The sequence below is a fragment of the Phodopus roborovskii genome, unplaced genomic scaffold, assembly GCF_943737965.1.
Source record: "Phodopus roborovskii unplaced genomic scaffold, PHOROB, whole genome shotgun sequence".
Taxonomy (NCBI): Eukaryota; Metazoa; Chordata; class Mammalia; order Rodentia; family Cricetidae; genus Phodopus; species Phodopus roborovskii.
This window is the reverse complement of record NW_026125851.1, coordinates 211,902-228,173: the sequence shown is the minus strand read 5'-3', so window position 1 is coordinate 228,173 and position 16,272 is coordinate 211,902. Positions and strand designations below refer to the sequence as shown.

Sequence of the window (16,272 nt, the reverse complement as noted above, 5' to 3'; positions counted from 1 at the left end):
AAAAAAAAAGGACAAGAAGGGTAGGGTAGCACCTGCTTTTAATGTCAGAACTCAGACAAGTATGGTTTTAAGCTAGCCTAACATATACAGCACAGATATGTTCTTAAGACACCTACACCACTCCCCTCCCCCAACACATATCATCAAGGAGGTAAATAACACTGGCAGTAGCATTAACAAAACTACATACTAGAGAATAAAAAGTACTGGAAGTCAGGAACATAGTTCAGTGATAGAATGCTTGCCTATTATGCAAAAAGCCCTGAGTTCAATCATTGGAAACACAGAACAAAAACAACGAAAGAAACTTGGTTTGGATTTAAAAGATAATAAACTCATTCTACAAAATTAAAAAAGGCATGGGGAGATGGCTCAGTGGGTAAAGTGAGCAAGCTTTAGCCACCTCAGCCACCCACATAAAAGCTGGGATACTGCCACATGTTTTCATCTCAGTCCTGAAAAGAATGGGAAACAGGAAGATCTCTGAGGTCCACTAGCCTGCCAGTTTAGCTTCAACAGTGAGCCCCGGGTTCAGTGAGAACACCTGATCTCAAAAAATAAGGTGGAGAGTGACAGAGGATGACACTCAACATTCACCACTAGCATGAACACCTGTGCACACCGAGGTATATACCACATACACAAAAATAGTTGTACTATAACACATCACTGCAATCTCAGCATTTAGTAGGATGAGACAGGGATCCCAAGTTTAAGACCAACCATGGCTTCACAGCAAGACTCTGTCTCAAAAAACAAAACACACGCACGCGCACGTACGTCAAGGCTAGCATTCACTAGTGGATATAAGACTCTTATACAATTCCAATTATAAAACTAGAGGCTCAGATTATGTGTTCCTAAGACAACAAAGATTGAAGAGTGGCCAATTTAAGTTACCCAGGATCTGCTCAACTACTATTACAAAGTTCCTGCAGAAGTAGCTGTTGAAACCTGTCACTATCTTCAATTAAAACAACAGGCTTGAGTTATGGCTGTTATCCCAGCAGCAAGGAAATAAGGGCAGGAAGATCATGAGCTCATGGGCAATCTTGACTACAAGCCTATCTCAAAAGAACAGAGAACGGAATAAACCAAAATAATAGGCTGGTCTACTCAATCCATTTTAGTCACGGACCATTCTTATCTTCACCAAACAATTATACCTTACTTTTGAGCTGGGAATATAATTCAGTGGCAGATTGTTTTCTTATTATGTACAAGGCCCTGGGTTCCATCACAAACACCAAAAGGAGGAGGGAAAAAAAAAAGCTCACTTCTTTGACTTTCAGTGGTCTTCCACTCAGACTATGCTTGTTTAAAACTTCAGCAGCTTTTTTCATGCTCTCTTCCATCTTGAATTCAACAACACTATAAAAGAGTCAAAAGCAAATAAACAAAAGCAGTCCTACAACTTGGAAATTCAAATGCCAGTATGAGTAAGTAGGTGATACTTACGCGCATCCCTTTGAAAGAAGCCACAGACCAGTCAGAAGAGCAAGGGGGAAAAAGAAAAAAACAAAACAAAACAGTAAATACCAATGACAGTTATGAACAAATTAAAAGATATGATTTATGTAACAAAAGTCAGGATTTTAAAAATCAATCCTTCTAAGGGGAAGCTGACAGAAGTGAATGACCTAGCCTTCCTCATAAAAAGCTTGGGGTTCCTTAAATTTCCTTTTCCTACACATAACCAGCACTACACTAAAGCTGCTAAATTATAATAAGCAGACCTAAATCAGGTTCTCCAAGAAATCACACAAACTTTTGATCTGCTTCCCTCTGTACTCAATCAATCCTTACCATAGTCCTACTAAATCCATCCTTTCCATAAACTAAGCTCATCCTTTTGATTATTCTAAGCCATTCTATTGCACAACAGAAAATAGTTTATATTCTCATTAAACTAAGCCAATTTTGAACATTCAGGTTTGTAATATGTGGTTTACAATTTACTGGCAAAGGCTACTTTTCAGAATCTTTGGTTCACACAACTTTCAAATCAGCAAACAACCAAGAATAACATTTTCTAGACAAGAACACACTTTTACTTTAATTATACCACCGATAAAATTCCATGCATAATTCACACACAGCCAATTCCTGTTAAACAAAGAGACAATACTGCTATTGGTCCCCAGTTATCCAAATTGGGCATCCAAACAGAATACCAGAAAGCTCTTTGGCCAGCCATTTGGAAAAGCGGGACTCCCATTTGCAAGCCCCCTCCCACCCTACTGGGATGTTGGCAGAAAAAAAATCAAACGTGGCTACAATAACATGAGCACTCACTGCCTTCCTGATTTCATTCGAGTCCACGCCACCATACAGTTACATTTGTCATGTAGTAAATCCACAGAAGAAATTCTCTCAGACACTTACCCTTGACTTTCCTTCAGCGTCCATTAAGAGCTCCACGTATGTTACCTCACCAACTACAAATCAGTTTCCAGACGACACATAAACCAAGGGAGAAAAGCCAAGAAAACAATGGGAATTTAGAACAATCATCAGCAACCTTGTATGGAGCCTCTGCCTTATAAGAAAGCCCAGAAACACTCCATATTCTCTAAACCACCAAACTAGGCATTACAGGTGTGCAGTAAAATAGGTGAAAACTCATTAACAATATGTCCTTGATTTTCCTCCCACCACAAACACACTACTTCCACAGATTTCCATTATCAATTTCCCTATCTATCTGTAATGCTCACTCATGACTAGAGGCAATCCAAATCTGCAGGAACGAATTCTGCAAGACTTACTTTCAGGGGAAGGAAGAAGTCAGATAAACAGCACATATGTCAAAATACCACAGAACTGACCTGATATACCACAAATACAAGAATGTGCCTATACACAAACCAAAAGGCATATAGACACAACCTCAGGGCCAGGGTTGTGTGTGCAAAAAACAGAGCCCTGTGCTGCTTAGGTTTTTAGTACCATATGGAAATTTCTAATGTTAACAAGAGGACCATCATTTTGTACTGGGCCTCATAAATTCTATAGCTGAATCCAAGGCACCACAGTTTGAATAATGACTATACCATTGTTAAATCAGAAGAGCATCAGGCCTTATTCTTATCATTCTCTAAAACCCCCATAAAGAGGGTACAGATTCAAGTTTGAGGCTCAGTTGGCAACAAGATAATTAAACAGAGTGCAATGATTCTAAGCTATATGCAAAGGAAGAAATAGCAAAGATGTCCAAAATTTCTGCAGATTCTCCTCAAGGTCTGGATTGCCAATTCATGACCACCATAACCAGATGTTAGAATCCATCTAGACAACTTCCAAAATGGCTGCTGAACTTGAAGATGGCTCAAAGCATTAATTTGCAGAAAACAACCTCTAAATCCCATTTCCAAAGTTTAAAAATGGAGATGGGGATGATTTCTTAGGAATCAATCACCCTTTCTTTAGAAGGGTGGTTATATTAAAGTCTTTAACTCATGCAGGTTTAGCAGTGCAAGGGTAAAAATAACCCAGTAATAGCCTTGACAGGTCCTTCCCTACTTACAACTCCTTTGTTTAAAGGATTTAGAATTAGGATTTTCTGAATCAATACAGAAAGATTCAAATGGAAAACAAAATTATTTCACAAACACAATGAACTTATTAATGGAGTTGCACAGTAGCTGAAGGCCAAATGTTCAAAGTTTATTTTATAACCTCACCCTCTTTGCCATTTCCTGAAATGTTACTGAACTGTACTTTGCACAAAACAAGGACAATCAGTGCAAAGAAAGAAAAAGGAAATGGAAGGGACCATTATAGGTGACTTTGAGTACATATTTTGTACAGGCAAATAATAACAAAGACAACAAAAATTGATCACAGCCAAGGGACAAGTTATCAGGTTGGGTTTATTTTACACTCATAAAAGTTAAAGTAGTTCCAAAACTCCATGACCATTTCTGAGCCATGTTTTTAAAAAGCCACTTATTTCAAAAGCAGCAGCCATTCAAGGACCAACAGCTCTTATCTCCACTGATGAAAATGCCTAGTGTCAAACCAGTGAAGAAACCCCAAGTTTATCTCCTACCAGCTGTGACTACTGCCCAATAACCTTAAATAAAAGAATCACAATATCAACCTCAAGACAACTTAAGCTTGTCAGAATCCAAAGACTCTTGCATTTGAAATTTCTAGCTTGTGTCCAAATGACACTTTAATCAAAATGATGTTACTGCAACCTAGAAAACAACAAAGTCCAAAACAAACTTTTTCCACAGTCATAAATAACCATTTTAACAAAATACCAAGTTAAGAAAATTATATCTTTTTCCACTTGACATTCTAGTGATGACACACACCCAGCTTCAATCCTGTGCACTATAGTTTGATTATAAATGGTCTCCCTTTTAGAAATTTCTCAGTGGGTCAGAAACAAGTATTTCTAAAATGTGACACGCTCAGCAATAACTACAATTCTCACAAGTTTGTAATATTCCAATCTTGATACCACGAGACTTCATGTGGTTACTCCTGTTTATAATTCTCACTTTTCTAGAGAAAGGTAATCATGAAAGCTTTAAAAAGGGAACAGCCTCTTTGTTTTCGTATGTCAATGATTTGTTTTGTGTAGTCAGGACAACTTATCCACAAGATTTTAGTGCAGAATTTGTCAGCTAGTCAGGAGGTGTAAGTTAGAAGAAGGTAGCAGTCTCACAAGTGAAAACTCCAAATAACTAAATAATGGTACAGTTCCTTGGTCCCAACTGGGACAGAACCCACAGAACCACAAGAGCAGACTGCTACGACAAATCTACTGCAGCTTTAAATGTCAAAGTATCTAAATAAAAGAAGACTTAAAAAGAAACAAATATACAGAAGCCAAAGCTTTACTGAAGGAAATACACTTGTCTAGAGCTAGGAACTGACTTAGGACATTTCACCTTTTCTTTCTTGGATTTTTTCTTTTTTTTTTTTTAAATGTGTTTGCCTTGACTATGCCTCTGCATACACCAGTATAGCTGGCTTGTGACTTTCTAAGGATTCTGCCATCTTGTAGGACCAGTGAGTTTACTGTACTTTAGTTGTGGGGAATCAAGCTAAGGTCTGTATGCTTATACAACAAGTAGTTTTATCTATAGAGCCAGTCCTTATTTTGTTTTTTTGAGACAGGGTCTCATGCAGCCCAGGCTTGCCTCTAAATTCTCTATCCTTCTATCTTCACCTCTGAAGTGTTGGGATTATAGGAGTGTCATCATACTTGAATCAATTTTTTTTAAGGGACATGTGTATGAAAGAAAGCAGGACACACTGTTGAGCATGTTTTCTTTGCATCATAATGCTCAACATTCATTCAGTCAATCTACAGATTAAAGGCAAATTAAAGACAACTTCAGCTGGGAGCATGCCTTTAGCTCTTGAAGACAGGTGGATTTCAAAACCAGTCTGGTCTAACATAATAAAGCCTTGTCTCAAAAAGAAAAAAGAAACAACTTCAAGTATGGTAAGCTATTCTACACAATGAGCTGGCTGAGACAAAATACATGGTGATAAGCATGAACTTTCTACTACTTTTAGCAACAACCAGAGAAAAGACTTACAGGCTGTACTACTGGGGCTCAACAGCAGTTCTTAAACATGAGTGTTTCTGCATAGCAGGCTTTGTAAAATAACAGCTCAATTTCCAATAGGAAACTATGAAGAATGCTAGGCGGGAACTTTACTGAAATTGAAAGCTTTGCCTCACCAACCCACAATGTAAATTATTGCAGAGAACCAGGAAAGGCTTTCTATTGGACTACCCTTGCCCTCTGGGCCTCAGTTTTCTGTCAGCAGGAATCTGAAATTTACTCAAAGTGATGATCATTAAATAATAACAGATGGATTAAAGGCTTAAAGAAATCTTAGCTTATACAAATTAAAGTGATTGCTGCTAAACTAGGATTTGAGAGTAAACTGTATCACTGACTTTTCTTTCTTCCTCAAACTAAGCAGTGTTTATTCACCGGTGCAGCTTAGTCCTGCCTGGGTGGCAGCTGCCCCACCTCCACATAGCTAGTTCCCTAGGCAGACCAGGAAACAAGAAGCCCAATTATTATTAGGCTTTTTGAGACAGCGTTTCTCTGTGTAACCCTGGCAGTCCTGCAACTTTTTACACCAGGTTGGTCTCAAACTGAAGAGATCCACCTGCCTCTATCTCCAAAGTGCTGGGATTAAAGGTAGAAGCCACCATCGCCTGGCAAACAACATCATTTTAAGATAGAAGAAAAAAAAAAAAAAAATCTCTAAGAGAAATCTTCATTCTGGTACCCAATCCTTACAGTGAAACACTTATATGACAATATCCCATTTTCTGAGTACAAACAATAAAAATTATTTTCAAACATAGTTCTGCAACCTAATTTAAATTCATGTAAAAATTGTTCCCAATTGTTTTTTCAATCCAGGAACTCTGGTGTCACAACCATTCCCTCCATTAAAAAAAAAAAAAAAGGCTGCTCAAATTATGGAAGTCACCTGCCACCCCAGCAATTGTCTGAAGCAGCCTGGGATATATGAGAAACCCTGTCTCAAAAAAAAAGTCAAATAAAATAAGCCTTCACTTTGGGATACCAGCAGTGGGCAGGTACTCAAGCAAAGAGCAAGGTCCAAAAAACAGCATCTTAACCCTGGATCCCCACTGACAAGAGTTGGGCAAAACAGCAACATGGGTCAGAGGAAGAGGGGAAAAAAAAAAAAAAAAACCAAGAAACCACTCTTCATGCATCTTGTCTTAAAAATGGGCAATACTGATTTCACCACAGCACCACCAGACAAGCTTTGTATCATTTTCCAAGGGGAAAGTGCAAGTGACCAGGTTTTTACCAGATCAATAATAGACTATTCTAAAATGCTGCTAACAGGTAAAATTAAACAAAATACACATTCAATATCAAAGAAGGGGAAGATCAGAAGTCAGGAAATGGTACATGAGATGCGATCACCAGCACTGGCTTTTTAAGTTCCTGTCTTGTTCTGAAAGACTGCAACTAAAGACACTTGCAATGGCAGAGACTGATGGTAAAGACAACTAATTATAGCTCTTATTCCAGGAGGACAGGGCTTTCTAAAGGTAGACTGCAGATCAGAAAAACTGCTTTGATTATGCCAGCCTAATCTCTGTGATTTGTTTAGCTAGGGTTACTATGAAACCAATCCTTTTAGGGTTTAAGAACCTTTATCTGCCAAAATTTAGGATTTTATGACAACACATTAAATTAATGCTTTAATCCCAGCACTCTGAAGGCAGAGGCAGTTGGATCTCTATGGACTCCAATGCAGTTACCCTGGTCCACACAGTGAGTTTCAGGGCATCCAGTTACATAGTGAGACCGTTTCAGAAAGAAAGAAAAAGAAAGGAAGATAGACAGGACAGAAGAAAGAAAGAAAAGGAAAGGAAGGAAGGGTGAACTAGCAATATATTTTAAAAAATTAAACAAGAATAAAAAATTTTAAATCTCACAATGAAAACAAGAACATTTAAGAAGCATTAAGAATACAGCAAATAGCTTTAAACTTCACACATTGAATCTAAACATTACTACAGAAAAAAACCTTTCTCCTATGAATCACTTAATTCCCAATCCAATACTGCTAATTATGTAGACAACAGAGTAATTAGTTTAACCTGTACTGGGGAGTGCTAAACAAGAACATTTTAACATTCAATAAAAAGAAGATTTACTGCACACCTGTAATTCTGAGTTACACCACCAAAAGTACACTGAGAGGGAGGACACCCACATCCATGGCAGTACGCCAGGGGAATATGAGAACCAGTTTGGAAGGATCCAAATAACCACCAGGCTGGCTCCACACTTAATACAGGACAAAATAGTAAATTGAGGTGAACTGCTTCTACATCCAGAAACGTCATGCCTGCTGCTGCTACCAGCTTCATGGCTTCCAAAACAGAATTACTGAATGATAAAGCAGTAAAAATGTCACCTACTTTATCCATCATGTCCCAAAACTGGTTCACACACTCCTAAAAATGAAAAAGTAGTTTGGCCTGCAATCTCTTACAAACTCTAACAATTGCATTTTCAAAGCCACATTCCTGGTTCTTGGAACTACTATACCTTATTATCAATAGAGATAACAATTCAGTGGTTCAACCAAATCACAAGAACACAAATTTGGGGTTATTCCAAAAACTATTTCGAATGAGATCCAACTGTACTATACAGAAATTCTAAAGCTTGTATTAAAGCAGCAGTCCCAAAGAACCAAGAACACTGTATCTGGGATGCCACATTACACTCCCGTCAGACAAAAGAAACTTCACTCTTGCTCTAGGAGGATTGGCAGGAATGATTTGGCTGATCAAGGCAGGAAACAAATCTCACACCAAAACATTTTTTCATCTGTTTTTCTGAGAAATACCACATGAGAGCAGCACATATGACTGTGAAGGTTCACAGTGCCTAGTGCTTCTTGCATGTCATGGTCAAGTAAGTAATGGGATAATGATGGCAGTGGCCACTCAGTTTCAAAACTCAATACTGGGGTACCAGTACACACACCAAAAGGGCCATCCAAGTGGCATCTTTGTCACTAGGATTAATCATTCGACAAATCAAGCTCAAATCTCTCTTCATTATGAATGCTCCAGAAAACCAATACCTTTCAGTCCTTCAAAAAGACTCCATTAAGGGTGATTTGATCCTAGGTTCCCTTGGGGGAAAAGAGGAGTCCATGGCACCCTACCTTATCTAAACCAGGACCCAGCAATCTCTTCAGTCCTGAGAGCCACCATCAGGGCTAAGAATCAGGAAGGAAAGGAGGACAAGAGCAAAGAGAGTGCAGGAGAGGGCGACGAACCCATGTGCACAGGCAAAGTGATCCCTTTGGACCTCCAGGTGGCAGAGGCCCTTAGTCGCCTGACCTGTCTTAGGCCAGGATTTGGAAGCCTGGGCTGGGACACCATACACCCTTATGGCACCACATGCACAGATGACTTGATCTCTCCCATAGCCCATCTCTGACTTCAGAGGAGAGCTCACAGTTAAAAGATCCCGTTGCAGAGTTTAGAATCTGAGCAACAGACATTCCAGGCACCAAATTTTGATTCCAGGACACCCACAAAATTTAAAACTATCTCTTAGCCAGAGTCTTAAAAAACTTAAAAGATAGAAGTAAATTAAAACACACAGATACACACACACATACACACACACACACAAAACAAACAAAATAATGTGAAGAATTTGGTAAATTTCCTTAACGTAAAAACACTCCCCTCAAACCTAACTGAAGTCCCAATAACCATATTAAGCCAGTAAAAACATTTGGTCAAGGGACCATATAAATCACCCTATTTACACGAGGGCATGAATACAAAAAAGGGTGGGGAGATCTAGGGGTAGCTCTAAACCTGAACAGAACACATGCTCTTCCTAGAGCAGCTTCCACTGACAAAAAAAAGAAATTAAGTCACAGAGAAGATGACACACCAACCTTCTTACCCTACTCCACCACCAGTACCATTACCTTTTTCTTTAACCAGGTCTTTAAGTGACTGCCATTTTACATCAAAAGGTATGTTGGTAATGAAGGCTCTGTATCTTTTAGTTGGATTGGTATATGGCTCAAAGCGATTGCCTCCTCTTTTTATGTTTTTCTCCTTCCTCTTCTCATTCTGAGTAGGTCGTTCTCCTTCACTGTATTCAAGAGAAAAAGTTTCTATGTTAGTAAAAGGAAAAGCCACTATCTGTGGTACCAGGTTCATAATCACACACAGTTAAGTATGACACAAGATCGATGTACAAGAGAAGTGTGCTACCCTAGGCTTAAGTATGGTTCTTTATACTATATAACACATACACATACATATCATCTAAATTTGCAAAATACACTATCTGTCAATGCATCTCAACGTGTTTCTTGGCAAAAACAAAACCACAGTTCTTCAATTATACATCAATCCACTTGTCACCACCCACCAGAGAATCTACGGAAAGAAATGTATTTAAATATAACTTTCTTTTAAATCCCAAATATTTATAAAGTTTTACATTTAAAAACATGGGCAAGTGCTCGGTGGTGGCACACACCTTTAATCTCAGAACTCAGGAGGCAGAGGCAGTCAATCTCTGAGTTCAATGCCAGCCTAATCCAAGACACAAGACAACTAGGGCTACACAGAAAAACCCTGTCTCCCCCCCCCCCAAAAAAATCAGTAACATAGTAATACTTTCAGTCTATTTTCATAGACTACTCAGCTTACCTGCTAATTAATTATAACTACATAAGTAGAGTACAGCAGGTAGTCAAGTATCTAGCCCATATTCTCCTGATCCACCACAGCAGCTGGTGTTTGGTTTGAGGGTAAACCACATCACATAGCTCAGCACTGAAAAGTAGCTCACTGAGTTTTACTACTCAAAGGGCAGCACAACTGCAAACCAATCCTGCTCTGGCCAATCTCTTGCTGGGAAGTTTCCTCATAAGCAAGTGAGGTTTGAACTCTCTTGTTTTCAACTTTTCTGAACATATACCGATTACCAAATGTATTCTTTGCAGAGTCAGAAATCTTACTCAAACATACACAAATGCAGATTATGTAACAGGTAGTATACCACAAAGTTCATTTTACACTTCCCAATGCTATTTTTATCATTTGCCATAAGACTAATGAAATTTTCTTCCAAAATGCTTTGTCTTTTAAAAATATTTATTTTATTCTATGTATATTGAATGTTTTGCTTGAATTGTAAATTTGTGCCATGTTCAAGGAGGTCAGGAGAAGGTGTCAAATACCCTGGAACTGAAATTACTAGAAGTGTGAGCTGCCAAGTGGATGCTGGGAATTAAACTCAGGTCCTCTCAACCACTGAGTCATCATCTCTCCCGACCCATAACATTTAATACTGAAACACCCCTGCACCCAAGCAAATAATACGAATGTATTTATAGAATTTTTGTTTTTTTGTGACAAGGTCTCATTATGTGGCCAGGAACTGGCTATGTACACCACACTGGACTTGAACTCTGCCTCCTCAGTGCTGAGGTATAGACAGGATTTTTTATTTTTATTAATTTTTTGTGTGTTTGTTGAGTGTACATGCCAAATGGAATGCATGTGGTGGTCAGGAGACAACTACTGGGAACTGGTTTTCTATTTTTACCATGTTTGTCCTGCACCTTTGACTGTCTGAGCCATCTTGCTGGCCCTTTATCATAAATGCTCCAAATCCAGAAGATACTGAAAATGAGATTGGTAAACTACCTGCAGCAAAAAGAATTTTCGATTTTAAAATGACAAGTGAAGACTATCTGTATCTATTGCATAACCTCTGTTGACTGTTTTTACAGAAAATAAAAACAGTATTCAAGAACCTTAAAATTCAGCAGGGGTATGGTAGCTAGTGCACACCATTAACCCCAGCAGAAGCAGGTAGACCTCTCAGAGGCTAAACTGGTTTACAGAATGAAAACCAGGGTAGCCAGGGTTACACAGAGAAACCCTGACTCAAAACAAAACAATGTCTTACATAAATCAATCTTCACAGATGTCTTTTAAATTCTAAGCTCCAGCTACACATTCTCCACTTAACAAATAACACAACTCAACCCATTTCCAGCGTGGCTCTTTACTAGCAAATCAACATAGCCTGTATCCACAGTAGCACACAGGCTTCCTGTGAGGATCAACAAGAAGGATATGTGTGGTAGTATGCACCTGTATGCTCAGCACCCAGGAAGCAGGAGAAGAGTATGGTGAGAGGCCAACCAGGGATACATAAGATCTTGCCTTTAAATAAATAAATAAATCAACAAACAAACAAACAAAAGCTCATACCTTTAATCTGACACTTGGGAAGCAGATGCAAGTGGATTTCTGTGAGTTCAAGGCCAGCCTGGTATACAAATTGAGTTCCTGGACAGTCAAGGCCACAAAGAGAAATCCTGTCTCCCAAACCCAACCAAACAAAACAAAGACAGCACAACAAAAAGCAATTTGGGGCTTCTGAGACTATGCTTTTTCTCCAGCTCATCAGTCCACTTCTATTCTCAGCAATGTTTCTCTTTGCTAATAAACAAGTCTCTGCCCAGCACTGGGGAAGCAGGTAAAGGTGGATCTCTAAGTTAGAAGCCAACATGACATACAATGAAAAATCTGTCAACACCAAAAATAAATACACAAATTGTTTCTATTTCTTAAAAAAAAAAAAAAAAAAGACTAACACCAAAACAAGTTGGTGTATGTTAAGTACAAAACATGTAAAGACAAGTACTACAGGTAACCAAGAGCTTCTAGGGTCATACATCAAACTCTGAATAATTCTCTTTATAAGTGGAGACTACTATCAAGTTACAAGTATTTAAAAGAATTAGCACACAGCACATCAATAATAATTTTGAGAGGGAGAACTATTTGCTCCTAGCCTTTTAGCATTGCACCCAGTTTTAGAACATTCCAGTGTCCATCACAGAAAAAAAAGCACTGACCCAACTATAAACCACCACAGGGACAATTCAGCTTTAACTTTAATACTGCAAAACAGAGTAATATGAGAGCCCATTTGGGAAACCCCGAAAGGAGGGGGGATGGGGAGGTAAAAGCAAGTTTATCTTTACAAGCTGGCATTTGTTTCCCTAATCATTGAAGGGGAGGGAAAAAAACAACCCAAAGGGCAAAATAACTGCAAAGCTCTGACAGCATACACTCAAGTAATAGAGAGCCTCCTACTCTAATCCTGAGCTAACAATCTCATGTGCCTAAAAATCCTTTTCACCAAGTATACAATCACCTTTTAAAGTACAGCAAACAGAGCAGAGCATGATGGTACACATCTATAGTCACAGCACTCAGGAAACAGAAGCAGCAGGATTCAAGGCCAGCCTGACCTACAGGGTGAAATCCTGTCTCAAAACAGCCAAACAATGGTTCAGTGGTTAATAGAACCCATTGCTCCCAACTTCCTTGAATTCTAGCTCCAGGTGATCTTCCTCCATCCAAGCACTGGCACTTATCTGCATGCACACACATAACACTTAATAAAGAAATAAAAGGTTTTCCATTAGGAATGTAGCTCACTCATAGAGGGCTTGCTTAGCATGCAAGATGGTGTCGGTGGTTTCTACCACTAAAACTAAATAATGGACTGGAGAGATGGATGGCTCAGTGGTTAAGAATACTAGCTGTTCTTCCAGTGTACCTGGGTTCCAGTCCCAGTCCCCACAAGACAGCCAACAATTGCTAATAACTTTAGTTCCAGGAGATTGGATGCCCTCTTCTGGCACCTAGTGTAACAGATACATGCAGGCAAAACATTCATTCACATAATATTTTCCCCCTCTTATTTTCTAGTTTTTCAAGACAGAGTTTCTCTGTGTGTTGTCCTGGAACTTACTTTATAGACCAGATTGGCCTCCAATTCTGAAATCCCTTTGCCTCTGCCTCCTGAGTTCTGGGATTAAAGGAGTGTGCCACCACTGCCTGGCTCACATAATATTTTTAATAAAAAATAAAATGCAGCTGGTGAGAAGGTTCAGTAGGCAATGTGCTTACCTTATAAGCATGAAGACCCAGGTTCGATTCCTAGTCAAAAAGTGCTGGGGAGGCACCCTGCATTCTTTTAAAGAAGTTTTGCCTCAAGAATTTTTGTAACACACACAACAACAACAACCAAAAAACTGTTTTCCACCCACACTACAAAACTGATTTAAGTGCTGCCACATTTCTCAAGTATCCTCCATTAAGCCAGTCTCAGACCACTCAAATTATTTCCAACAAAGGCTATTTCACCTCTGAAACTTCCTATGCATATACTGGTTGTCCAATGAATCAGTCACAAGATATCTTGAAAATGGACAGTGGAAAACTTGAAAACTGTACCATTGTACTGTGTTCTATATAACAAATTCAAGCGTCCACCTAGAAAAGTTCTAACAGCACTTCATCCTAAAACTATCCTTAAAGTCCTTCAAATAAGGCCCACAGAGAAATCCTACAAGGTGAGCTAGAAGTGGTAGTGCATACTTTTGATTCCAGAAACAGGGTGGCAGGAGGGACAGCTCTTTTCAAATTTAAGGCCGCCAAGGTCTATACTGTAGACTCTATAGGCTAGCCAGGTGTCATATATCTCAAAAACTGGGGGAACAGCAAAGATTGGAGGAAGAGAAATAGAATAATACGATACGAAGCATCTCTAAAATAGAGCTGAAAAAGTGAAGGTGAGACTGACTGGAGGTGTAGCTCAGAGTATTCATCTAGCACCCTCAAGATCCAGGGTTCTGCCGGGTGTTGGTGGTGCTCCCTTTAATCCCAGCATTGGGGAGGCAGAGGCAGGCGGATCTCTGTGAGTTCAAAGCTGGCCTAGTCTACAGAGCAAGAAGTTCCAGGATAGAGGATAGGCTCCAAAGCAATAAAGAGAAACCTACCTCAAAAAACCAAAAAAGGTCCAGGGCTCCAAGGGGGTGGACAGGAAGTAAAAATGAGCACTCTCAAAGGCTGAGACTTTCCATGGTAAAGTGTTGGGAATAACCACACGGAGGCCCCTCTTTCTGTGCTGTGGGGGTGGAACCCAGGGCCTTGCGCATCCTGGATAAATACTCCTAATGGGTTATAATATCACACGTTCACACATTTTTGTTGTTTTCAGACTGGCACTCATGTAGCCTGGGCAAACCTTGAACTTGCTATGTAGCCAAAACTGGAGAACTCAACCTCCCAAATGCTGAAATCACAGACACAAACCAGTTAACTAATGATGTTTTACTTCTCCCTAAGATAAAAGATCTGGAATTTCCTCCAGTAACAAAGTAGCCAATACTTAGCAAATGTTTTATCAGCATTATGATTCCCTAGAATCCTAAAGCTTCCAGTCTTACAAATCTGACTGCAGATGAAAATTCAGAGATATAAAATGCTGGTCTTAGAACCAAAATGTTTCCCCACACCTTTCTCAAGTAATGATAATCAATATGAGCAGAGTTCCACAGGATGTTTTCCTCCTTGAGGAAAACTTTTTCTTTGGCCTGGGAAGGTCCGCCACGGGATCCAATCTAGTTACTTTGGAGTGTCAGGTCACAGCTCTATCATTTTACTACGTTCCTAGCCCTCTTTTTAAGCGGAGACACGGTTTCCCCAATTTCCCACTGATTCAATGGCAACCTTGATTGAAACTCACTCTATATGGCCTGTTCACACTGGGCAACTTTGAAGTCTTTTGGCTTCTACCTCCTCCCCATTAAGCTAGGACTCACCAGATCGAGCTAGGAAACTTACAAAAACAAGCCAAGGTCTCTGAGCAGACCCCAAACAGGATTCCGAAAAGGGGATGATGAAGTCTGGCTATCCTAATTTCCGAAACCCTGAAACCCCGAAGAGATAGATGCCTTCACCCTCACACTTCCTTTCGCTAAGGATGAACAGTGAGCAAGCAAGGAACCTTTCTCTCCACTGTTGCCAACTGCGCACTTGAAGAAGGGATAGAGAGGCGGAAGGACTCCATCCCACCAGGAGCCGGGTCCCGGAGCCATTCTGATGGAAGAAGCACTTCCTGCAGGAAAAGTGAACACCGGGGGTCTCGGAACCCTGCAACGAGGCCCGCGGCGACAACCTTCCTGGTCCCGCCGCCGTTTGCTGACCGTACACGTGATAACCCACGCGCGTACGCCTCCCACCCCTAACTTCGCGTGTCTGAGGAACCGAGACAACACCACCCCCCCACACACACACACTATGGGTTGTCATGTTGAGGGGTTGAAACCACACAGCCTTCGTGGCTCAACCCTCGAGACCCCAGTGAGAGGTGCAGCGAGACTCGGGCTCCCGCAAGCCTGCGCGCCATCGCTGCTCCCGGTGTAAAAGAGCAGGCCATAGGCCTAAGGCCTCGACGACGCGCCCGGCCCGCCGGGAGACTGAGGCAGCGGAGGCAAGCGCCGTCGGCAGGGGGCGACCCGTGAGGCTCTCCCGGCTTCCTCATCGTCCCTGCCTCCGCCGCCCCCGACTCTCGGCAGGGAAAGGCCTGCGCACACGCCGCGCCGCCATGGGGCGAAGAGAAAGCAGCCAACACACCTAACGGAGCTGCGAAGTAGCCCGGCCGGAGTTAGAGGAGGACGAACTGACGTTAGAATACTCACCCCTTCGGGCCTGGGGCTCCGTTGCCGCTCGGCACGCAGGGCGCGCCGCTCTCTTCCTCCATTTTGGGATCTGTCGCTGCCACTTCGGCCGCCGCTTCGACCCCTGCCGCCATTTTCTCCGCGTCTGGGCTTTGTGTGAGGGAGCGAACTGTGCCGAGCTGCGCCTGCGCACTCACGTGA

General features: G+C 40.8%; 1 protein-coding gene across 1 annotated transcript in view; it reads right to left on the bottom strand.

Annotated features, from left to right (window-relative positions):
* The window catches only part of Hnrnpm (heterogeneous nuclear ribonucleoprotein M), a 38,718-nt gene extending 22,446 nt beyond the window's left edge, over positions 1–16,272 (bottom strand). Inside the window, exons 1-5 of the mRNA XM_051178785.1 lie at positions 16,093–16,272; positions 9,493–9,662; positions 2,386–2,438; positions 1,459–1,466; positions 1,278–1,371 (exon numbers count right to left, since the gene is read on the bottom strand). Of these exons, the coding sequence (XP_051034742.1) occupies positions 1,278–1,371; positions 1,459–1,466; positions 2,386–2,438; positions 9,493–9,662; positions 16,093–16,205 (438 nt within the window). The 5' untranslated portion in view covers positions 16,206–16,272. The remainder of the gene's footprint in view (positions 1–1,277; positions 1,372–1,458; positions 1,467–2,385; positions 2,439–9,492; positions 9,663–16,092) is intronic.